Source organism: Mus pahari, chromosome 10 (assembly GCF_900095145.1).
Source record: "Mus pahari chromosome 10, PAHARI_EIJ_v1.1, whole genome shotgun sequence".
Classification (NCBI taxonomy): Eukaryota; Metazoa; Chordata; class Mammalia; order Rodentia; family Muridae; genus Mus; species Mus pahari.
Window position 1 is genome coordinate 9,282,741 of NC_034599.1, and position 20,049 is coordinate 9,302,789.

A 20,049-nucleotide genomic window follows, 5' to 3' on the forward strand; every position below is an offset into this window, starting at 1 on the left:
TTTGAGTCTATATGACAAATAAAGCCTTTGTTAGCTGGCTGTTAAGCAAAGTTTAAAAACTGCTTTATTGATTTGAAGTACCAAATTTATAAAGATTAACATGTCGATATACTCAAAGTTAAATAATTTACATTGACATGATAGACGTGTGTATTCAGTTCACATACTGTATGCTAAAAGCATGAGATTCTCTTAAGTCAAGATTAAACAGTGCTTAACATGGTTACAAATAGGTACTGTCTAGAAACTGTAAACGTGTACATTTTACAATACCCACTTCTCATTCTTTATTCCAAAATTTCATTTACTTCATTAACAACTGTTTAGAGTTTTTTATTCCAAAATTTCATTTACTTCATTAACAACTGAAGACATTGTGACATATTTCATGGGTAAAAAAATGTTTGGGTATTTCATAATGAATGTATGATTGATTAGTGTCTAAAATACCAAAGCAAAACAAGGTCCTCCTGAAAACAGTACATTTAATGGTCATCTGGAGAAGGTATAGTGGTCGCTTCAGGCTGTGGGAAGGTTTAAAAAATAAGACTTCAAGCACTGACTATGGGGGCTGTCTCATATTCTGAATTTTCAAACCCAATTTACATATATACCTACTTTAAAAAACACACCCACGAGTAAAAAACTGGTCATTTGTTTACAAAGTGCAGTGTATGAGTACAGCAAATTCAAAGACACGGTGAGGCTTCTCTGCTGTAGAACTCCATCTCCATTCGGTTGTGCTGCATAGCACAATAGACTGTAATGAAGCTTGGCCCCTAATACCTACCAGTAATGGCAGCTTAGCAAGCATGAGACCTGGAAAGTCTGCTCATTGTCCAGTAAGTACATCATTTATGACCAGTAAGTACATTATTTATGACCTGTGTCAGAAATCCCAACACGGATTACTGCTCTGCAGCGAATTCTGTATGGTCTGCATGTCCTTCAGTAACTGAAGATTTTTCCTGCTTTTTTCTCCAGGTCTCTGTTTGGCCAGATCCTTCTTACTTGCGGTCCTTGTGACTCCAGATGAACGGCTGCTGCTGTGCCCGTCCTCATCAAGAGTCTTTTTGTTTGCTTTTAATTCCTTCTTCTGCTTCTCTAGGTTTTGTTTCTCCAGCTGACCAAATAATCAAAGCAGGGAAAAAAATGAACTCAATAAAAACATTTTCTTTTAGCTTTGTTTTTGATACAAGGTCTTGCTATGTTCAGTCTTAAACTCTTGATTCTCCTGCCTCAACCTCTTAAGTACACCATTAACTAAATTTTCCTCGAACATTCAAGTGATAGATTCTGGGTGGGTTTTTTAAACACATAGATCTGCAGAAGTTATAAATCATGTATGTAAAATACATTGCCAGGTAAATACGTGCTATATAAATACTATAAGTCTCCTAAAGGAGAGAGAGGGCAGGCTTCTAATACTTAGGGCACTCCCTGCTTGATCAGACTGTAAACTCTTGAACAGAGCTGCTAGTTAGTTCTAGTCCAGCACCAACAACCACAGAATCAGGATTTCCTTGGGCAGGTTATTTCATTTACTGAGATACGGCTATATCTTCCAGAAGTCTGGCCTTAGTTACTTCACCTATAAAATGGGTTTTAAGGAAATGAAGTGAGATGACATTCTCACTATACTTGACTTAGTGCCACTGAAGCAGTTCTTACACATCACACAGCGTTCGGAAGCTTGAGAGGGATTTTTTACTTCTAAAACCTACTTCAAATTTGTCCACTTCTCCCCAGACTCCAATTACTGTCAACCCAGGAGCTGAACTCTACCCCTACTTCACAGTAATCTCAAATACACATTCTGTTTCTCTAGATGAGAACCCCAGGTAGGCTTATTAAATGTGAGTAACCCGTTTACTTTTAGTCATTATTTAGTATGAGCAAACATACTACTTTTTTTTACATATTTAATCTGACTTTGAAAATTAAAAATTCTAGCTGTAATTTTAGACAATTTAGTCAAACTAAACCACTTAGCTTTGTTCATAAAGCCAAGGGTATTAAATATAGTCAGTAAAGACACATCTCATATGAAATATAAGAACACACACTTCTTTACTTAACACGGACTGTTAGGAAAATCCTCAGAAACAGCTTAGCGTCATCAATTAATATATATGAAGGGGAAAAACGACAGAAGGGCAGGAGTCACCTGGGCTTGGTATTTTCGAACTTTAGTTATCTGATTGGCCTTTGCTTCCATTCTTCCCACTAATGCCTCCAATTCACACTCCAGGTTGTCTTTTAGTTCCACAGTTGGTGATTCCTGTATGAGTTTAGTAAGCTGCTGATGGTCACTGCATACAAACCACAAGGGAGAATACCTTCAGTTCCTCATTTTTAACAGTTATGTCCTTTATATCTCACTACAGGATTCACCACTCTTAAAAAATGACCCCTTTTAACAAACTGCTGCTCTATACATAGGTGGCTCATAACCACCTGTGACTTCAGCTCCAGGGGCTCTGATGCCCTCTCCTGGCCTCCTTGGGGACCTGCACACATGTGATATACAAATAAATAAAAACAAAGGTTTACAAAAATAAAGATACATGCAAGTATTCTTAATTCAAGACAAATTTGGGTCCATCCAGGGTTGCAGGCTAATATAAACTTTTATCTGCTTTTCTTTTTATCTGCTTCTCCCATCAGCATTGCTTGGCTTTCAAACACTGTCCTAACTCATTAGTTATATTTGGATAACCCTCAATACTATTAAGCTTTTACATAAGCCTTGGCATTTGACATCTAACAAAATTAGAAAGGGAGGTTTGTTTAACTCTAGCCAGTGGACTAATGTAATGGCTATGTTCAACATCAGTGAATAAAGTTAGGATTAATAAATCCAAGCAGCTAAAAAATGAGATTTTAGAACTAAATAATTTTAAATTCAAAAAGTCAAAACTCACAAGCTCATTTGCCCAAATTCATCCTGTAAAGTCTGTAAGACATCCGAAAGTTCTTCATTAACACTGCTGGAAGGAGGCGTCACTGACTTCTTACTCTTACTAACTCGTGAACAAGCTTGCTTTGCCAAGGGAACACTGTTAACAACGCGATCATTGCACAGGGCTTTACTATGGTGTTTCATCAGATGCAAGACATGCTGAACATTGGCTACCACGGCATGGCTGGGACTGGTGGACTAAAGAGAAAAGTAAATCAAACAAATAATGTCCTTGATTGCCATGTTCTAGTTTGTAACCTGAGTTACAGCACATGTCTAAATCCTAAGGCATAAATGTACTGTACTGTGGTAAACTGGCAGCTAGCCATCCATCTGGATCAAACACTTAGCTGATGTACTAACGTCTTCAGTTAGTAATGAGCATCCTGCTGGGGATGTAGCTGAGTTGGCAGGTACTTAAATAGCATGTAAGAGGCCCTTCTTTGGTCCCTAGCATCATATAAATTGTTGCACACCTGTAATTCCAGCACTTAAGAAGGCAGGAGGACCAGAAATTATTCATCCTGTGCTATGGTAGAGTTCAAGACCACATCTAAAATCAACCCAACTGGCCTTCTTGCCTCTTGTAGGAAGCACTAACGTTTATCTGCCACAACATAAAAATAGAATAAAACCTCATAGCTTTCTTGAACTTGTTTCCAATAGGAAATAACAATTTCAATAGTTGGCTGGGCTTGTTTAACCTCCATAAGTCACCAGCAGACTTAACTTGTTTAAAACGCAGACTTATCGGAATAACTTAAGACCTAATGTGCTTGTTGTTTAAAAATGTTTCTGTGTTTTTGTTAATTTGTCTTGGCTAACTGCAGTGGGAAAAGAATCATACATGCCAAACTCAAATGAGGTGATCCTGGCAATGAAAAGGTGGCCCATGACAATCAGAATGAATACTCATTACTTGCCAGTAAAAAACACACACACACACACACACACACACACACATACTCTAATAGCCAATGTGTATACTTTTAATATGCAATGAAAAGGGTTTAAAAAGTTTTGTTACTGTTAGCTCAACTAAACAATTGTGTTTTCTTAAACTTTTGGAATAACACTTCTAAAGAATATATAAAACAACTTCACATTAAAGAGCCTTGTCTTGCCCTTTGTGATTAAAGGCTTCGATGACAATTTGCCAAGACAACAAAATGGGTGGAAAGGACTCTAGACAAGACTGGACAAATACAAAGAACTACAGATTTAAGCATACTGTATAGGGACACCATGATGGTTGCTATATAAGCATTATGATTTAAGTTCTATCTACAGAAGCCATGGTAGAACTCCCGTCAAGTGATATCCTGATCTTCACATGTACAGGGTCAAAGTGCCCCAACTCCCCATTTCTTCACATTGAAAACAAAGTTTTTAATAATCACAGAAATTAAAAAATAAGTTTGTGTAAAAAAATAACTTCACAACTGTACTTATAGAGGCTTATACAAAGACTCAAGGAAAAAAACCCAAGGTTGTGCCTTCTACCAGGTTTTACTAGAACTACATATGGTGGCTCACATCTATAATTCCAGCACTTCCAAAGCCGATGCAGGATTTTTCTTTTAGTTAATGTCCCCTAAAATGTGTTTTCTGAAGACTGAAATAAGGTCTGAAAAGATGGCTCAACAGTTAAGAACACTGGCTGCTCTTTCAATGGAATTCCACGTTCAATTCCCAGCACCCACATGGCAGGTTACTCTAAGCTATAACTCTAGTCCCAGGGGACCCAACACCCTCTTCTGGCTCCTGTGAGCACTAAAACACAGACAGGACACACAGAGACAGGCAAAACACCCATATACATACATTTAACAGGAAATAAAAAAAGCTAGATACTGAAAATATTTTAAACATAAAAATCAATAACTACAACTCACCGTTCCAGCAACAAAAGGCATATCACCTAAGCACAATCTGTAATGTGGCTGTGCACCAAAATAGTTCCTAGAACCTTTCTGGATGGAGAAAAAAGAAAATCATTTTATTTTATTTTGGTGAACTAATCCAAGACTCCAGATCACTGTGGAACTACTGGGCACCTTGCTGTACCACTCCTTTTTTTTCCCCCTGCAGAAACCAGGCTTCAAGAAGTTACTTAAGGAGGGACTTACTTGGCCCAGAGTTTAATAAGATACAACTCATTATGAAAGCATGGCAACCATAGGTCTGGGGATGGGTGTGTATTCATCACACTGTACCAACAGTCAAGAAGGAAAGACAGAGGACAGGAAAAGGGTCAGGCTAAGAACCTCAAGGCCTACTTTCCAGTGATTTAATGGGGGACATTTTATATTCAAACCACACTTGTTTATATTGGGATCGTATAGTGCTGGCCGAACAACCTCGTACTGTTTGAAGGCTAAGGAGGTTGTTGGGAGTACTAACAAAACAGATGCAAGAATTAAGTAGAGGAACAAAGCATTTTAAGAGCAAAGGTAATTGAAGGTAATGAATACAGGCTAAATATTTTTAGTATTTTTTATGATCTTCTATAATTCCCAATTTTCATATAGGTCCTCACAACCAAGGTAAGAATTCATGAGTAAATCTGACTTATCGTCACCTTTGAACATGGAAACTAAGAATGAGAGTTACCTCCCAAGGTTCTGATACCACATAGCTTTGAGTACTTTTATACAATTACACAAAATTGGAACTTTGACTGGTTCAGTTTTCATACCTTTTCTGGTGGTTTTGACTTCTTTTTTTTAATTTTTCTAGTGCTGGTTGAAACACATGAAGTAGTCTTATCTTCAAAAATAAGTCTATTTGCTTCTAGACCACTCTGTAACTAGAAAAAAAATAGCATAGAGTTAATGATGTAAAAAATAAAAGCTACAATTCACATATGAGACGCCATTTAAGTCTGTACAATACAGTAGTAATCGTTTCAATGAGACACAGCATGGATGTACTGTATGTCTTCAGCCTCTGATTTATGTGAACTGCTGAGCCACAGTTGGCTATGTACTGCCTGGAAGCACTGTTTCACTACTGGTAGGCAGTCTGCAAATTCTAGTTCAGAAATTAAATGGAATGTAAGCAGCTCCACTTAATGAATGACAGCATGCTATGTTCTTTTTTTAAAAACATGATTACCGTAAAAGTAGACCCAAAGCAAAATAAATTCCTTCCTGTTTAGTGCTTAAAAGTATCAATAATTATTTTAGCAATTGTTATCTTTTTAGTAGAATTTCTACACTCTTCTGGGCTGGAGAGACTGATGGGCTTAAGAGCACTTTCTGGCTGCTCCCACCAGAAAAAATGTTCTCAGCAACCCCCCACATGGCAGCTTTTACCATTTAATTCCAGGTTAAATGATCAAGAGGATCCAGTACCTTATTCTGGCTTCTGCAAGCATTGTACTCATGTGGCATACATACAGAACATGCAGGCAAAACTCCCAAATACTTAAAACAAATCTTGGGGGTGGGGGAGAAGCAAGTTCCTCCAAACTATCTGTCAATGGCCATTTTGTCTATTATAACAAAAGCCTGGAGTTTGGTAAAAATTCCAACCAGCAGATTTTTCCTCTAAAATATTTACAATTTCTACATGAGGCAAAGCTCCCCAGAAGTTATATAAGCTAGATATATAAGCTAGGACTTTAAGAAACAGCAGAAGAAATAAATGAAGAACAAAGAACACTGAGCACCCCCTCCCATCTCATGCACGCTAGGACAGGGTCTCCCTGCAATGGCATGCCAGCTCTCTACCCTCGGGGGCATGGCAGCCTTGCTCATACTTTAGTAATAGTTTATACTAGACCTAACTCCACAGGAAATCATCCTTACAGTGTCAACAAGTGCCAGCTATAACAGAAACCCCGTAAGAGCCACTTTTTGATTCTAGCTTATATATCTAGTTTTCCTAGCTGATTTCTTGTATGTATGCTTGAATTTTAAAGTACTTTTATTATCATTTCTTGTTTGAGTTCCCTAGCACTATAAAACCCAGGCTCTAGATGGCTAAATAACCTGTTTTGGATTATACAAACCAGAACCAACAAGATACAGAAACGCATCTGCCTTCCAGTACCTTGGCATTCACCATCACAACTCAAACTTAACAATTCATCAATCAGTGAATCTGTGAAAATTTCTATTTGGCATATAAGGGCTATACACTACAATTTAATAAAGAATTACCGATGCATATGCATAGTTACATTTAAGGAAGAGAAACACAGTACAATAGTTTTTTCTAAAAATCAAAACCGTTTAAATGGGCATTAACTCAACAAGTACACAGAGAGTAAATTTACCAATCTTATCAGTTTTAATATAAAAGAATCAATGACTCAAAGAAGCTCCAGAAGAAAAAACTACAATGTTTCTATTCCTACAACACACAGTGCCACAGACTCAACTATCAAGGCTCTACTAGTAACTTCTGAGATCAGAACCTGCTTCTTGGGTTACTATGATGAAAGTTACATACACTGTAATAATCTTAAAGAAGTTGGGAGAGAGATTATCTGGAAGATATCTGAGCAGGTAATCAGAGAAAAGCCTCTAGCCAAATCATAAAACAATTTAACCTTATAGAGTCTAAGCAGTACTTTATTGTTCTTGTACTATCTTCAATAACGCAGTTCTGGTCGGAATACATAAACCGATGCTTTGAATCTACACAATTCTACCGCAGTGGCTGGCCACAGAATTCAAAACCAGGAGAGAGCAGAGTTTGTTCTTTTGCTAGGGCAGGGTGCTAGCTCAACATGTCTGTGCTGGTATGTTAGCTGTCAGGGGAAGTGGCAGTTTTGTTGCTGCAGTACTGAGGACTGAATCAAGTGTCTTATAAATGAATGCTAGGCAACTGTTCTACCATTCAACTTTACCTCCAACCCAAGACATACTTTATACTGGGTACTGAATGAGCTGGTAGTAGCTCATCATACCTTAGCTTTACGTGACTACTACTCTGTCTGACTAGTTTTTATCTTGCAAGTACATTTTAATTTACATGTATGGATGTTTTGCCTGCATTTATGTACGTACATGTGCCTGGTGGCCAGGGGTTAGAAGAGTCAGACACTATGGAACTGGAGCTGAAGATAATCGTGAGCCACATGTGGGGTGTGAAGACAGCTAAATGTTCTAATCCTCTATAATCCCTCCAGCTCCAACCTCAAAGGGTTTTAAAATACTAATTCAGACTCTGCAATTTGAAACATCGAAAGAACTGCTCGAATTTCACTTTGTAAACTGCATTCCTAATTTCCCTTCCTAGCCTATCTGAGGTCTCCACATGAGTCTGCTGTGCTTGTGCGGAGCTGTCCTCCATTAAAGCACCCGCTCACCCTCCCACTCACCTCTGCTGCCCGGGCCTGCATCCGCTTCCTTTCCTGCTCTTCCTCATGGAGTTTGGACTCCAACTCTTGCATTTTTTTCTAGCAATAACAATATCAAAACAGTAATGGTTAAAAGTATCTTTTTGTAGAATTTTAAGGACAGTTAAAATAAGCATGTTAGTTCATGCCACTAGTGGTTCAGGCCTTGATAATATCCCTGCCACTCTCCTAATAGTGTTCTAATAGATCAACTAACAGTAATTAGTGAGGTAGCTGTGTTAAGTGGCCAAACTCTGAAATAAAATCTACACCTGAAACATACAGGTTGTACAAAGGTAAAGACAAACCTAGATCTTTACTTAGTAGTATCAAATATCTCCAGGGTAAAACACAGAAATAAAATTAGTTCAGAAAAAAAAAAAAATTACAAGATGCCAGATTTAAGTATCAAAAACACTTTACCTTTCAGTTTTCAAAAAACAAGAACTACCTTATGCTCAGCCACCAAGACTGGAATCTCAACATTCCTTTTCAAATTATCTTTTTCTTTTCAAAGAATCTATGCATAAGAAAGACCTTTACATTATAAATACCCATGTTTATGAAAATAGTGACAGCCACAGCATTCTACATCAGTAGTTAAAAGTCATGTTCACTGACTTCTGCAAGGGCCTGCATTGCGGTGAGTTTGTTGTATTCCTGTTCAAGAAGATCCAGTTTTTCCAGCTGGCTCTGAACATGGGTTTGATCATGCTGCCGTTCTCTTTCTAGCGAAACCTGCATCAAGATAATTTGTTAACTTCACAATATAACATAATTGTAAAGTTGTAGACTCTGCACACAGCCACATCATACTATATGTAATTTGCCAATCCTTTCACAGACTTGCTGATATGGAAAGGAGTTCTAGGAATAGAACACTAAGACCTCAAGGGTATCAATGATTTCCATGTCTGATTCTGTTTGTGTGCCACGCACAGCATGCCTTTGAAAGTCAGAGGACATCATATTCAAGCTGGTTCCCTCTTTTTGCCATGTGGGTCAGAGGGATCAAATTTGCGCTTCACTGCAAATACCCTTATCCACTAAACCATCTCATCAGCCTTGGAATATTATTCTCAACATACAGTATTTTACCTAGTATATGGTTGGATATAAGGAAAATATCCTTATACTCTAGAATAAGGAGAATTTATTAGACATACAAACTATGCAAATACACAAATACTTCTAGTCAGTTGGGTCGTAGGGTCTGATTTGGAAAGACTGCCCATATACTTAAGGAATGAGTCTAAAAAAAAAAAAAAGGGCGAATATATTTGTAAAAGCCCAACATTAAGAACCTGAGTATGCCATTTCTCTACATGTCCATGACAATGGAGAATTATAAAAGAGAAATTTCTAATCAAACTTTGCATAGTAAAGTTAAATTTTTCATATGAAAAGGATGTTTAAAAAATATAATGGACACTGATGTTGTAAATGTCCTCTACAAATGTAGCAAGTTACTTAAAGACAAAGACTTTGATATAACAAAAGAAAAATATTTTGTTAAAATGTAACAATTGGGCACATAGCTCATTTGGTAGAGTGCTTACCTAGCACCAGAGAAGCTTTACGGTGTCATCCTTAACAGTACATACACCATGTATAGTGTTTTCCAGGTGATCCCTGGACAACATAAATAAGCTAGCCTAGGCTATATGAGATCCTGTTTCAATAACCAAATTACTTACAAGGTATTTCTTTTTTTAATTGCAAAGAATTCTACAAAGAACAGTGGGTTTCAATGGTACATATGGTTATTTGCTTATTCAATAATGCAGACTCTAAGACATTAACATGATTATCTTTCAAATATAAGCACCAGTCTACCAAGTACAAGAATCATAATAAATAGAGCCAATCAAGCCACAACCTACTCCACTAAGCTCAAGATCTTCCAGTATAATAACAGTGCCATCAGGCCTCTGTCACCATTCTTGATTTCATCTGAGAGGTGCCATACCTGCTTTTCTAAGACAGATGTTCTTTCCATTTCCGCATGCTTTATCATATTTCGCATGTATTCCAATTGTTTTTCTAAAAGATTACATTTATTTTCTGCAGCTACCAACTGGGATGCCAGTTCTAAAATGAATACATACAAAAAAGTAGTAATTAGTTAAGACACAGACTTGTCCAACAGCTTGTAAGCAGGAACTGGACTTACATTAAATCCATGGGACATAGGTAAGTCTCACGGTAGGGTGCCTGCTTGGTATGCCAGAGTACCCCAGAACACAGCAGCAGCCCTCCCAAGCCTTCAGCCTCTTCCCTTTCAGTACTCCTCGAAACCTTTCTGGACAACGTAGGGTCTTCCTTACTTGGGTCAAATATGCCACACACTGCCAGTAAGCACTATGCATGACGTCACTTGCTCCTCACAATACACCTGATTATGATGTACTTCCTCATCAGCTAAAGACAGTGACCACTAGCCAGGCAGTGGTGGCGCACACCTTTAAACCCAGCACTCAGGAGGCAGAGGCAGGTGGATTTCTGAGTTCAAGGCCAGCCTGGTCTACAGAGTGAGATCCAGGACAGCCAAGGAAACCTTGTCTCAAAAAACTCAAAAAAAAAAAAAAAAAAAAAAGACAGTGACCACTGTAAAATACCGATGTGGAATTGTGAAATAACTTTACAGTATTTGGACAGATTTTAGTTTCCTTTATAATTAAACACACCTTGATTGTGCTTTGATTCTTCATTCTTTGAATTCTCCCTCTCCTGTATCTGCTCATCCAGTACTTTCTTATACTCAATTGTTTCCCTAGACAAGGTTTTCACACTTTCTTCTGCCTGAATCCTTTCCAGTTCCAGGCGTCGAATCTTATCTTGAAGATTCTTAAGAGCAGAAAATATGGCTGACAAATATAAAAAGCACACCACACCTGAAGTTAGCTACGCACATAGAAAAGTTAACCAAAAAAGGAAATTTTGTGTACCCCAGTATGACCTCAAACATCACAGTAAGCCTGCCTGAGCCTTCTGACTCACACCTGGGCTAGAGGTATGAGCCAGAGCCCAGCTCTGCAAGCCAAGCAGCAGAGCACTCTGTAGTCACAAAGCATTTCCTGTTTAAAGTCATTTCAAGGCATTATCTGGACTCTTTAAGGTTCTACTAGTTACTCAAGTAAAAATTGAACAAGATCCATCACTGTGTTAAAACAGAGTTTTAACTGTTAAAAATAAAACCAAAAACCTTGGCTAATTATACATAAATTAACAGCTGTTCTAAGGTACTTTGAGTAAAAAAAAAAGCCCCCATAGGCTTATATTTGGTAAACAGGGAATGGTACTACTTGTTGAAAGAAATGTCACTAGGGGTGGGCTTTGAGGTTTCAGAAGCCTAAACTATGTCCAGTGTCTCCCTCTTCCCGCTACCTTCGGATCTAGTGTAGAACTCAAAGGGTTTACTGCTGTGAACAGACACCATAACCAAGGCAACTCTTATAAGGAAAATATTTAATTGGGGCTGACTTACAGGTTCAGAGGTTCAGTCCATTATTATCAAGGTGGGAGCATGGCAGCATCCAGGCAGGCATGGTTCTACATCTTCATCTAAAGGCTGCTAGTGGAAGACTGACTTCTATGTAGCTAGGATGAGGGTCTTATAGCCCACATCCACAGTGACACACCCACTCCAGCAAGGCCACATCTTCTAATCTTGCCACTCCCTGGGCTGAGCATATACAAATCAAGTCCTCTCCAGTACTATGTCTACATGCATGTTGCCAAGTTCTTTGTTGTGATTGCAATGGTCTAAACCACTGAAACTATGGAAAAGCCGCAGTGAAATGCTTTTCTTTGCAGAGCTGCTGTAAGCATGGTTTCTTCACAGCAATAGAACACTAAGACAGTCCCAAAGTACATCAATGTTGTTAACCCCTTGGCCTCTAGATGATGCACTGAAATCAGAGCCACTATGGCTGTCCACATAAGATCCTAAAAAAAGTGTCCTAACATTGTCTCCTGGAAGGTGAGGCTCACAGAGCTTACCAAACAGCTCAGGAGGCAATATAGAAGGCCCTCTTCCTAGAGATTCCTCAGAGGTTGATAATTACTGTCAGTTTAGGGGAGACTCTTCATTAGTCACCTGTAAATTGCCCATGTTCATGTGAGGAAGCTCAATAAACTTTTACTTCATCAAATTCATCTTTAATAGAATCATCTTGTGGTGGTGTGAATATGCTTGGCCCAGGGAGTGGCACTATTAGAGCTGTGGTCTTACTGGAGTAGGTGTGGCCTTACTGAAGAAAGTATGATACTTTGGGGGTAGGCTTTGAAACCCTCCTCCTAGCTGCCTGGAAGCAAGTCTTCACCTGGAAGTCAGTTTTCTGCTGTTTACCTTTGGAACAAGATGTAGAACTCTCAGCTTATCTTAGTTAGGGTTTTAGTGCTGTGAACAAGCACCATGACCAACACAAGTCTTATAAACTATAACATTTAATTGGGGCTAGCTTACAGTTCAGAGGTTCAGTCCATTATAATCAAGGCAGGAGTATGGCAGCATCCAGGCAAGCATGGTGCAGGAGGAGCTAAGAGTTCTACATCTTCATCTCAAGGTTGCTAGCAGAATACTGGCTTCTAGGCAGCTACAATGAGGGTCTCAAAGCCCACACCCACAGTGACACACCTACTCCGACAAAGCCACAACTTCTAATATTGTCATTCCCTTGGCCAAGCATATAAACAGCTCCTCCAGTGCCATGCCTGCCTAGACACTGCCATGTTTCCTGACATGATGATAATGGACTGAATCTCAAAACAGAATGCTAGTCCCAATTAAATGCTGTCCTTTGGACAAGAGTTGCCTTGCTCATGGTGTCTCTTTCCAGCAATGGAAAGCCTAACCAAGAGTATCTCTTTGGTCTGTTGTTGATACCTCTCTGAGGCAAGCAGACATTTATTTGTTCATTTATCCCCAGCAACAAGGACACAATAGATAGCTCAGTCTTTTAGTTATATGAACACACAAGTATATAAATATGCACATGGAGTCAAATATGCACTTGGTCACCAACCTCAGGTAACACATGTTTGTTCAGCCAACGTCTTTTACAACTGAGGCTCACTGATTAAAGTTATGTTGGCTGAACAGTGAGCTCCAGAGATCTAGCTATCTACCTCTGCCATATAGCACTGGAAATAGAAACCCTAACCCTAACCCTAAAGGTCTTGCCTTAAAAAAATAAAGTACTGGTTTCGTTTACTCTTTGACATCTTTTTTAGATCCTATTTACCACTTCCTCTCACACTCTCCAGGACCTGACCCCGTCAACACACACACCCTCTCAATGTCTGTCTTCTCTAGAGAAATAGAATGCAGAGTCCAAGTAGTGCTTTCTACAAGATGACCCTTACTTTTTACAAAGGTATTTATTTACTTAATGGGTATGGATGTTTTGCCTGAATATATTTATCTATGTACCCTGTGCATAAAACTAGTGTCAGATTCCTTAGGACTAGAGTAACAAACAGTCATGAATTGCCATGTGAGTGCTGGGAATTGAACTCAGGTCTTCTTGAAGAGCAGCTAATGCTCTTAACCACTGAGCCATCTCTCTGGCCCCTACCTGAGACTTGGTCCTGACTGATTCTCAAGATGACAGACTAGTGATAAGTGTCTCAAAGAACTTTAGGTTCCATGACTTGGTGAATAATGTTCAGCAGTCTAGATGAAAAGCACAAAATTCACAAAAGTAAAGGGGAAAACTTATACTGTTCTAATATAAAAACAACAGATGTCATAAGTTTCAACTAATGGGCGAACAAATAGCATTTACTTTGTTACAGTTGATTACCTCTGCTGTTGCTTTCCGGATAGGCAAATGTGGGCTTATTTGGGGAGCGTCTCAGATCACTGTTAAGGAAAGGCTTATCAGGTGGATATAATACATACGGAGATGAAGAATGACGAACCATATTTCCATTAGACCTTGATGGTTCAGCTAGGATGCTCTGAAAAACAAAATACTGTAATTATCTTTCAAACATTTAAACCAAATACTCATGACTGTGAACCCAACCACTATTTATTGTCAAGATATATAATTTTTAGGATAAATGTTTACCTATTTATACATGATCATACAACCTAAATACAAATATTTAGGCAAGTTAAATCTTTGTTCAGATCAGAAACAGATACAAATTGCTGAATTACTCTAGCCTCGATAAAGAACACAATGTTTTTATCTATTATTTGGGAATTTCACAGCATGCACTCCATCACTCACTTCTAAGTCCTCCTATGCCCAACCCCCCTACCCTTGTGAACTGCCCAAAAAACTATTCGCTGGAGTATAGTCAAATTCCCAGTGACCAAGCCCTCAAAGAAAACTGAGTCTTTCTCCACCTGTACCCCTGCCAGAGCCATCAATTGTGAAGGGCTACACTTCAGAGCCATCAATTGTGAAGGGCTACACTTCAGAGTCTTTGTAACAATTTTTAAGTGTTCTCTTCAATTACTTCCTGTTTAGGTTGTTACTTTGGGGGTGGGGGGTTAAGTTGTTCTGGAAGCCTTCTATGTCCCCTTTCTCAACTGTGTATCTGTAGTCGTCAAACCACTACAAAAGGAACCTCCCTTTCCTGTAGTGTCAGCATGAGCACGGATCATGGACTTCTACCTGGCTTTGGCAAGAGCACAAACCATGAATATCATCAAGGATTCCAGCATCTGCACATGCCAAGAACCTCAGCATGGTCTCCAATGCTAGTAAAAAGAGATCATGGCCACCTGTCAAAGCACAAGCCACAGGCACCATCATAATCCTCAGCTGCAGCACAGGCCAAGGACAACACATGACCTCTGGGTCAATACGGTCCACAGGGGTCCATACAGTCCGTGGCACAGCTCAGCCCCCCCTCCCCCATCGGCATGGCTTTAGGCAGCAGCACAGATCACACTCTATACTGCCTTCAGTGGTAACATAGTCCATGGACATCAACAAAAGCCCCCCAGCTTCAGTGGAATAGTGCCCTACACATAGCCTCAGGTGGCTTCACAGGCCACTCACATAAATATGGCTCCGGTTGGCAGTATGGGCACTGGGCAGCAGCATAGAACACTGATATCTAAATAGCCTTTGATTGTAACATCTGCATGACATTAGGTTCAAGCCCCCAGCTGCCAGAGGATCCTGAACCCAGGCATTGTCCTCTTGTGGCAACTTATAGCCCACAGACACCAGCATGTTCTTTTCTTAAAGAATTTATGCCGGGCGTGGTGGCGCACGCCTTTAATCCCAGCACTTGGGAGGCAGAGGCAGGTGGATTTCTGAGTTCGAGGCCAGCCTGGTCTACAGAGTGAGCTCCAGGACAGCCAGAGCTATACAGAGAAACCCTGTCTCGAAAAAACCAAAAAAAAAAAAAAAAAAAAAAAAAAAGAATTTATATTTGGTTCCTCAAAGGGGGAAACAATTGTAAAACATTCAGGCTTATGAGATATTCTCACATAAAACTATTTCTTCACATACACCATCTGTCATGCATTTGTCAAATTTGACACTATGTTCTAACGATATAAATTTATCATAGTATAGCTCTGAATGTTAACTGGAATTTTAGTAGTGGTTGTTGAGTTTATAGTGTTAAGACATTTAGGAAAGAAGGAAGTAATGGAGATTCTAGACTGCCAGATGTTCAGAATTCTCACATACTCATTTGATCTTTTCAGAATGTCATACCAAATTAGGATTTTCAATCTTGTATTGTCTGTGTAGGTACAAAAGAATGAAGAGTATTCATAACAATAAACCAAGTCCTGGAATAAGCAGAACTATCCAAATATCTGTGTGAGAATAAAAATTTGTTTTGAAGGTAACCTAAAGTTAAGTTTTCACTTCTTAAAATATTAAAATATGGTCAATGTTATTATGAATTGTCTGGTACCTTGATCTTACATATAACTGAGAATGTTGTGTTTTTATTGGTTAGCTAGAAATAGCTAGAATCAGCTAGAATCCCATCATTTAACATTCAAACTAAGCTAAGTGATAACACTAACACTAAGTGATTATAACAAAATCACTTAGCTTACAATTCAAAAGCAGAAAAATTTACGCGATCATTTGAACCAAAAACTAGTTCTAAATAGAAGACCCATCAACTAGCTCTTCCGTCTTCCAAAATAAGCAGCAAGCATGTAACCTGTCTGTCTCTACTTAGTTTTTAAAGTCTCACCTCCTACAATTAAACCCCTCCTGGTGCCTCTTATTCCCTTTCTCCACTACATCTGTCCCAGTGCCAGGAAAGGGGAAAGAGAAAACCTTTTCCTAAACTACAAGACTCCTCAATCCTAGACTGATTTTAAGTTTTTTTAAAAAACAAACTCTAGTCCAGGGGATAACGGTGCTTACTGAACAAGCTTAATGAACTGAGTTTACTTCCCAGAACCCATTTAATGGTAGAAGGAGACAACTCCAAAGCTGTCCTGTGTCCTTCAAAAGCAAACCGAGGCAGGTGAGAGGGTTGGGGTGGGGGCATCATCACGCACACATTAATAAAAGCTGTCAAAATTTTAAGTAAGATAATCCTTCAAAAGGATTTTTGCAATTGCTACTTTAGGTCACCCCTCTTTACTCGTTCCTAAGAAGCAAACAGCTCATCAAACTCACCAATCAATCTACATTGCTAAACTCAACAACCTCTCAGAAGCATGGCTCACATTTCTGGGATCATTCACCTAAACCCCAGTAGAGGAAGCAACAAGGATTGTCCCTAAATCCCACAGGCCTCTCCTTCAAACCCCATGGATCTCTAACCACACTTTTACTAAATGCCACAGTTCCTCAAGGCTTGGTCCTCAAGGTTCCTTTCTTGTCTATAAGGATCCTCTTGAAAAATCTCATCTACTCTCAGGGCTTTTCATTTTTATTTTTCAGTAGCTTACAAGTTTAAAATACAGACTTGAGATCTGAATCTAAAACTCTAAACTCAAATTATTCATCACCTACTTGGATGTCTCAATAGGCACCTAAAATGTAACATGGCTATAGCCAATTCTTGGTTAGTTCCCAAATCTGCTCCTCTCCCACCATACCAGAACAAGTGGCACTGCTATTTACTAAATTGCTCTATATAAAATCCTAATAAGAGGTAATTTTCATTCACCTCTTATCTACTCTTTGCAAATCATTCAGGGTTCTTTCTCCATAACATATTTAGAATCTTTTATACTGCCATGTTGCTGCAGTTACGTTTTTAGTTTGAATTATGTGAAATACTAACTACTTTTCACATTTCTTAAGTATGCTCTTCCAAACAGCTTGCTAGTGATAATGACCCTTTAAAAAAAATCAACTCAAATAAATATATCTAATCAAAACCCCATAGAGTATAATTCGAAATTCTTATCATAATTTATAAAACTTCCATGTAATGTAGTACCAGGCTAACCCTTGTTTCATTTCCTGACTTTGTTTTGATACTGTCTCCCTACAAGTTTTTCAGCAATCTGGACTTTTATTGATTTCAAACACCCACAATACACTCTTATTTTCATTGCTGCAATTATTCTGCCTGCATAGCTCCCTTCCTCCCTTCAGTTGCCTGCTCACAAGCCTAACACTAAGGCATTCTCTGGACACCCTACTAAAAATAGCACCTTTCTATCAATGCAGCTCCAAACCTACTATTATACACATGGACTATGGTGGAGATAAAAAAAGAGTTTCTTTTCTGTTCCCAATTCCAGACACAGAGTCACACGATGCATTTTTCCATTAAACAGGCTTTAGATTTCTACCATAAGGACTAGGGATTAACTACATCCCTGTGATGGCCTGTGATCCCTTGATGGTCCTGCGTGCAGTTCAATCTAAGTTTCCTTAGTTTCCAATTTCTAAGTTTTGAGAGCAAAGAGCTCTCTTTTCTCCACTTTAATCAACTGTATCTCTTATATAATTCATGTGTTCGCTGACACTTAGTTCTTCTAGTTCTTCCTTTACCTTTCATTGATCTGGCAAGGAATTAACTCCCAAATGCTTGCTTCAACTCTTCTCCTTAATCTCCTCTAGTTCTTTGGCAAAGGTATACCCCACTGTTTGAAACACTTGAAATATTCTGACCTTATCACAAATTCTAGTAGCCATAGAAAGTCGAAACTGCTGAGATTCCTAAGTGAGACTTTCTGAAGGTGTTGGTAATCTTTATGCCCTCTTCCTCATCTGCTGTTAAAATTACCCAGAGAATTTCCTGACAGCCCTCGTTATTCTATTTTCACCCGTTTTCTCTAGCTCTTCTTTATCAACTCTACCTTTATATTATCTCTGCATATTTGAAATTACCCTCTGGTGTCCAGAAAGTACCCACTGTCTTGTCACATACCTTAAAAAACTTGCAATGCTTTCTTCTCTTAAATTCCTTCAACACGCAACTAGCTTATCTTCCTTTCAAGATTCTATCTCCCCTAATACTGCTTATCAATCTCTCCCAGACGCCTCTGGTGTCAAAACCTGCAGCGCAGTAATTATCTAATTAGTACAGTGCTTTGCTCCTCTTCAGAGTGGGGTTTCTATTCAATTCCTTCCTGTAACTTTAGGACCAACGGTCGGCTAAGTACCGGAACATTTCTAAAAAGAACTCCAGTTTTCTCACATTAATTCTTATCTCTTCCTACTGGAGCGTTTTCCAAAAGACTGAGCTCCACAATCCGCTCTTAAAAAAACCAGTGACTAAACCCGCAGGAGTAATTTTTCCCGATCGCTTCTCCAAAGCAACTTTTCCACGTAGAGTCCTAGTGGGAATGCCCGGGCTCCGGCTGCAAGGGTCGCGCAACAGACACAGAGAGGCACTGCACTGCGGGGACCACGGACGCCTGAGCGGCTGCCACCCTACAGACCTGCACACCTACCTGTTAGCGAGGGTTTCCGAGACGGGCCGTTACGCTCACGTGACCGACGGAGCTTTGTGTTAGCGGGCCTGAGAGTGCACCAGCCCGGCTCGGGACAACGCTCCACGGCACCGGCTGAAAGGACAAGGGAACGCGGGGTGGAAAAGGAGGCGGGCTGCTGCTCCACGAAACGCAGCAGCAGCCTCCGGGAGTGGCACGCGGCCTCGGGCAACCCGCCAACCTGCGGGACGAGGGCTGACGCCAGCTCGAGGGCCGCCCGAAACGTGAGGCGACCCGGAGAGCCGTACGGGCCCACCTGGAACCCACGCGATCGTCGCCCCTTACCGAAAACTGAGAATCAGAAGCCGCCGAGACCGAGGCTGCCGCCATCTTCCCACCTGCGCAGCGCGAGCCGCCGTCCTTGAGCTTCTCCTCCGGATTCGACAGCCGCCCGCCTGGGGCGAGACGAATCCAAGTCCCCGATGGAAGGGGCGGGCGAGCTGCGAACCCTATAGGAGCCTCGGTCTCGCAAACCACAAGGACGCCACACTCAGCGCGCACCGCAAAGGCAACGCGTCTTGACAGACGCCTTCCAGTGACCAATCAGAGAAGAGGACAACTTCGGGTGGCAGGGGAGAGCCCGCCTCTTCTCTCGGTGACGTCACAAGTAGTGCTTCGCGGAGCCTGCGGGAACGGCGACGTCTGAGTTGACAGATGGCTCTGGGAGCGTCTGAAAAGGGATGGATGTTCTGGAGGAGGAAGCAAAGGCTAGGGCTTCTGGAGCCTTCAGCGCCTGCCGGGGTGGGTGACGGAAGCTGAATAAAGGCGAATGGAAAGTTGACATACTCCATCACCATCCCAGGAATAAACTCCAGAGAGCGTTGCTTCTCCATATGATGT

General features: G+C 40.1%; 2 protein-coding genes across 5 annotated transcripts in view; one reads left to right on the forward strand and one right to left on the reverse strand.

Annotated features, from left to right (window-relative positions):
* Mtmr2 (myotubularin related protein 2) overlaps positions 1 to 1,069 on the forward strand; it is a 60,583-nt gene extending 59,514 nt beyond the window's left edge. Inside the window, exon 15 of the transcript XR_003844662.1 lies at positions 985 to 1,069. The gene's annotated coding sequence lies outside the window, so the exon portion shown is untranslated. The remainder of the gene's footprint in view (positions 1 to 984) is intronic.
* Positions 36 to 19,995, reverse strand: Cep57 (centrosomal protein 57). Of its 4 annotated transcripts, XM_029543655.1 has the most exons (12): positions 19,495 to 19,585; positions 19,171 to 19,284; positions 14,120 to 14,276; positions 11,000 to 11,179; positions 10,282 to 10,403; positions 8,934 to 9,050; positions 8,295 to 8,372; positions 5,661 to 5,771; positions 4,858 to 4,935; positions 2,925 to 3,160; positions 2,168 to 2,312; positions 469 to 1,123 (listed from the first exon to the last, which is right to left on the reverse strand). In XM_029543655.1, exons 3-12 carry the CDS (start codon positions 14,238 to 14,240, stop codon positions 890 to 892), a joined length of 1,422 nt encoding a protein of 473 aa, XP_029399515.1. In that variant the 5' UTR covers positions 14,241 to 14,276; positions 19,171 to 19,284; positions 19,495 to 19,585; the 3' UTR covers positions 469 to 889. The 4 variants fall into 4 exon arrangements, with proteins under 4 accessions (XP_021061923.1, XP_021061922.1, XP_029399515.1 ...); XM_021206264.2 differs by lacking the exon at positions 19,171 to 19,284 and having other exon boundaries at positions 36 to 1,123; positions 19,495 to 19,686; XM_021206263.2 differs by lacking the exons at positions 4,858 to 4,935; positions 19,171 to 19,284 and having other exon boundaries at positions 36 to 1,123; positions 19,495 to 19,995.
* Positions 19,996 to 20,049: the final 54 nt, after the last annotated feature.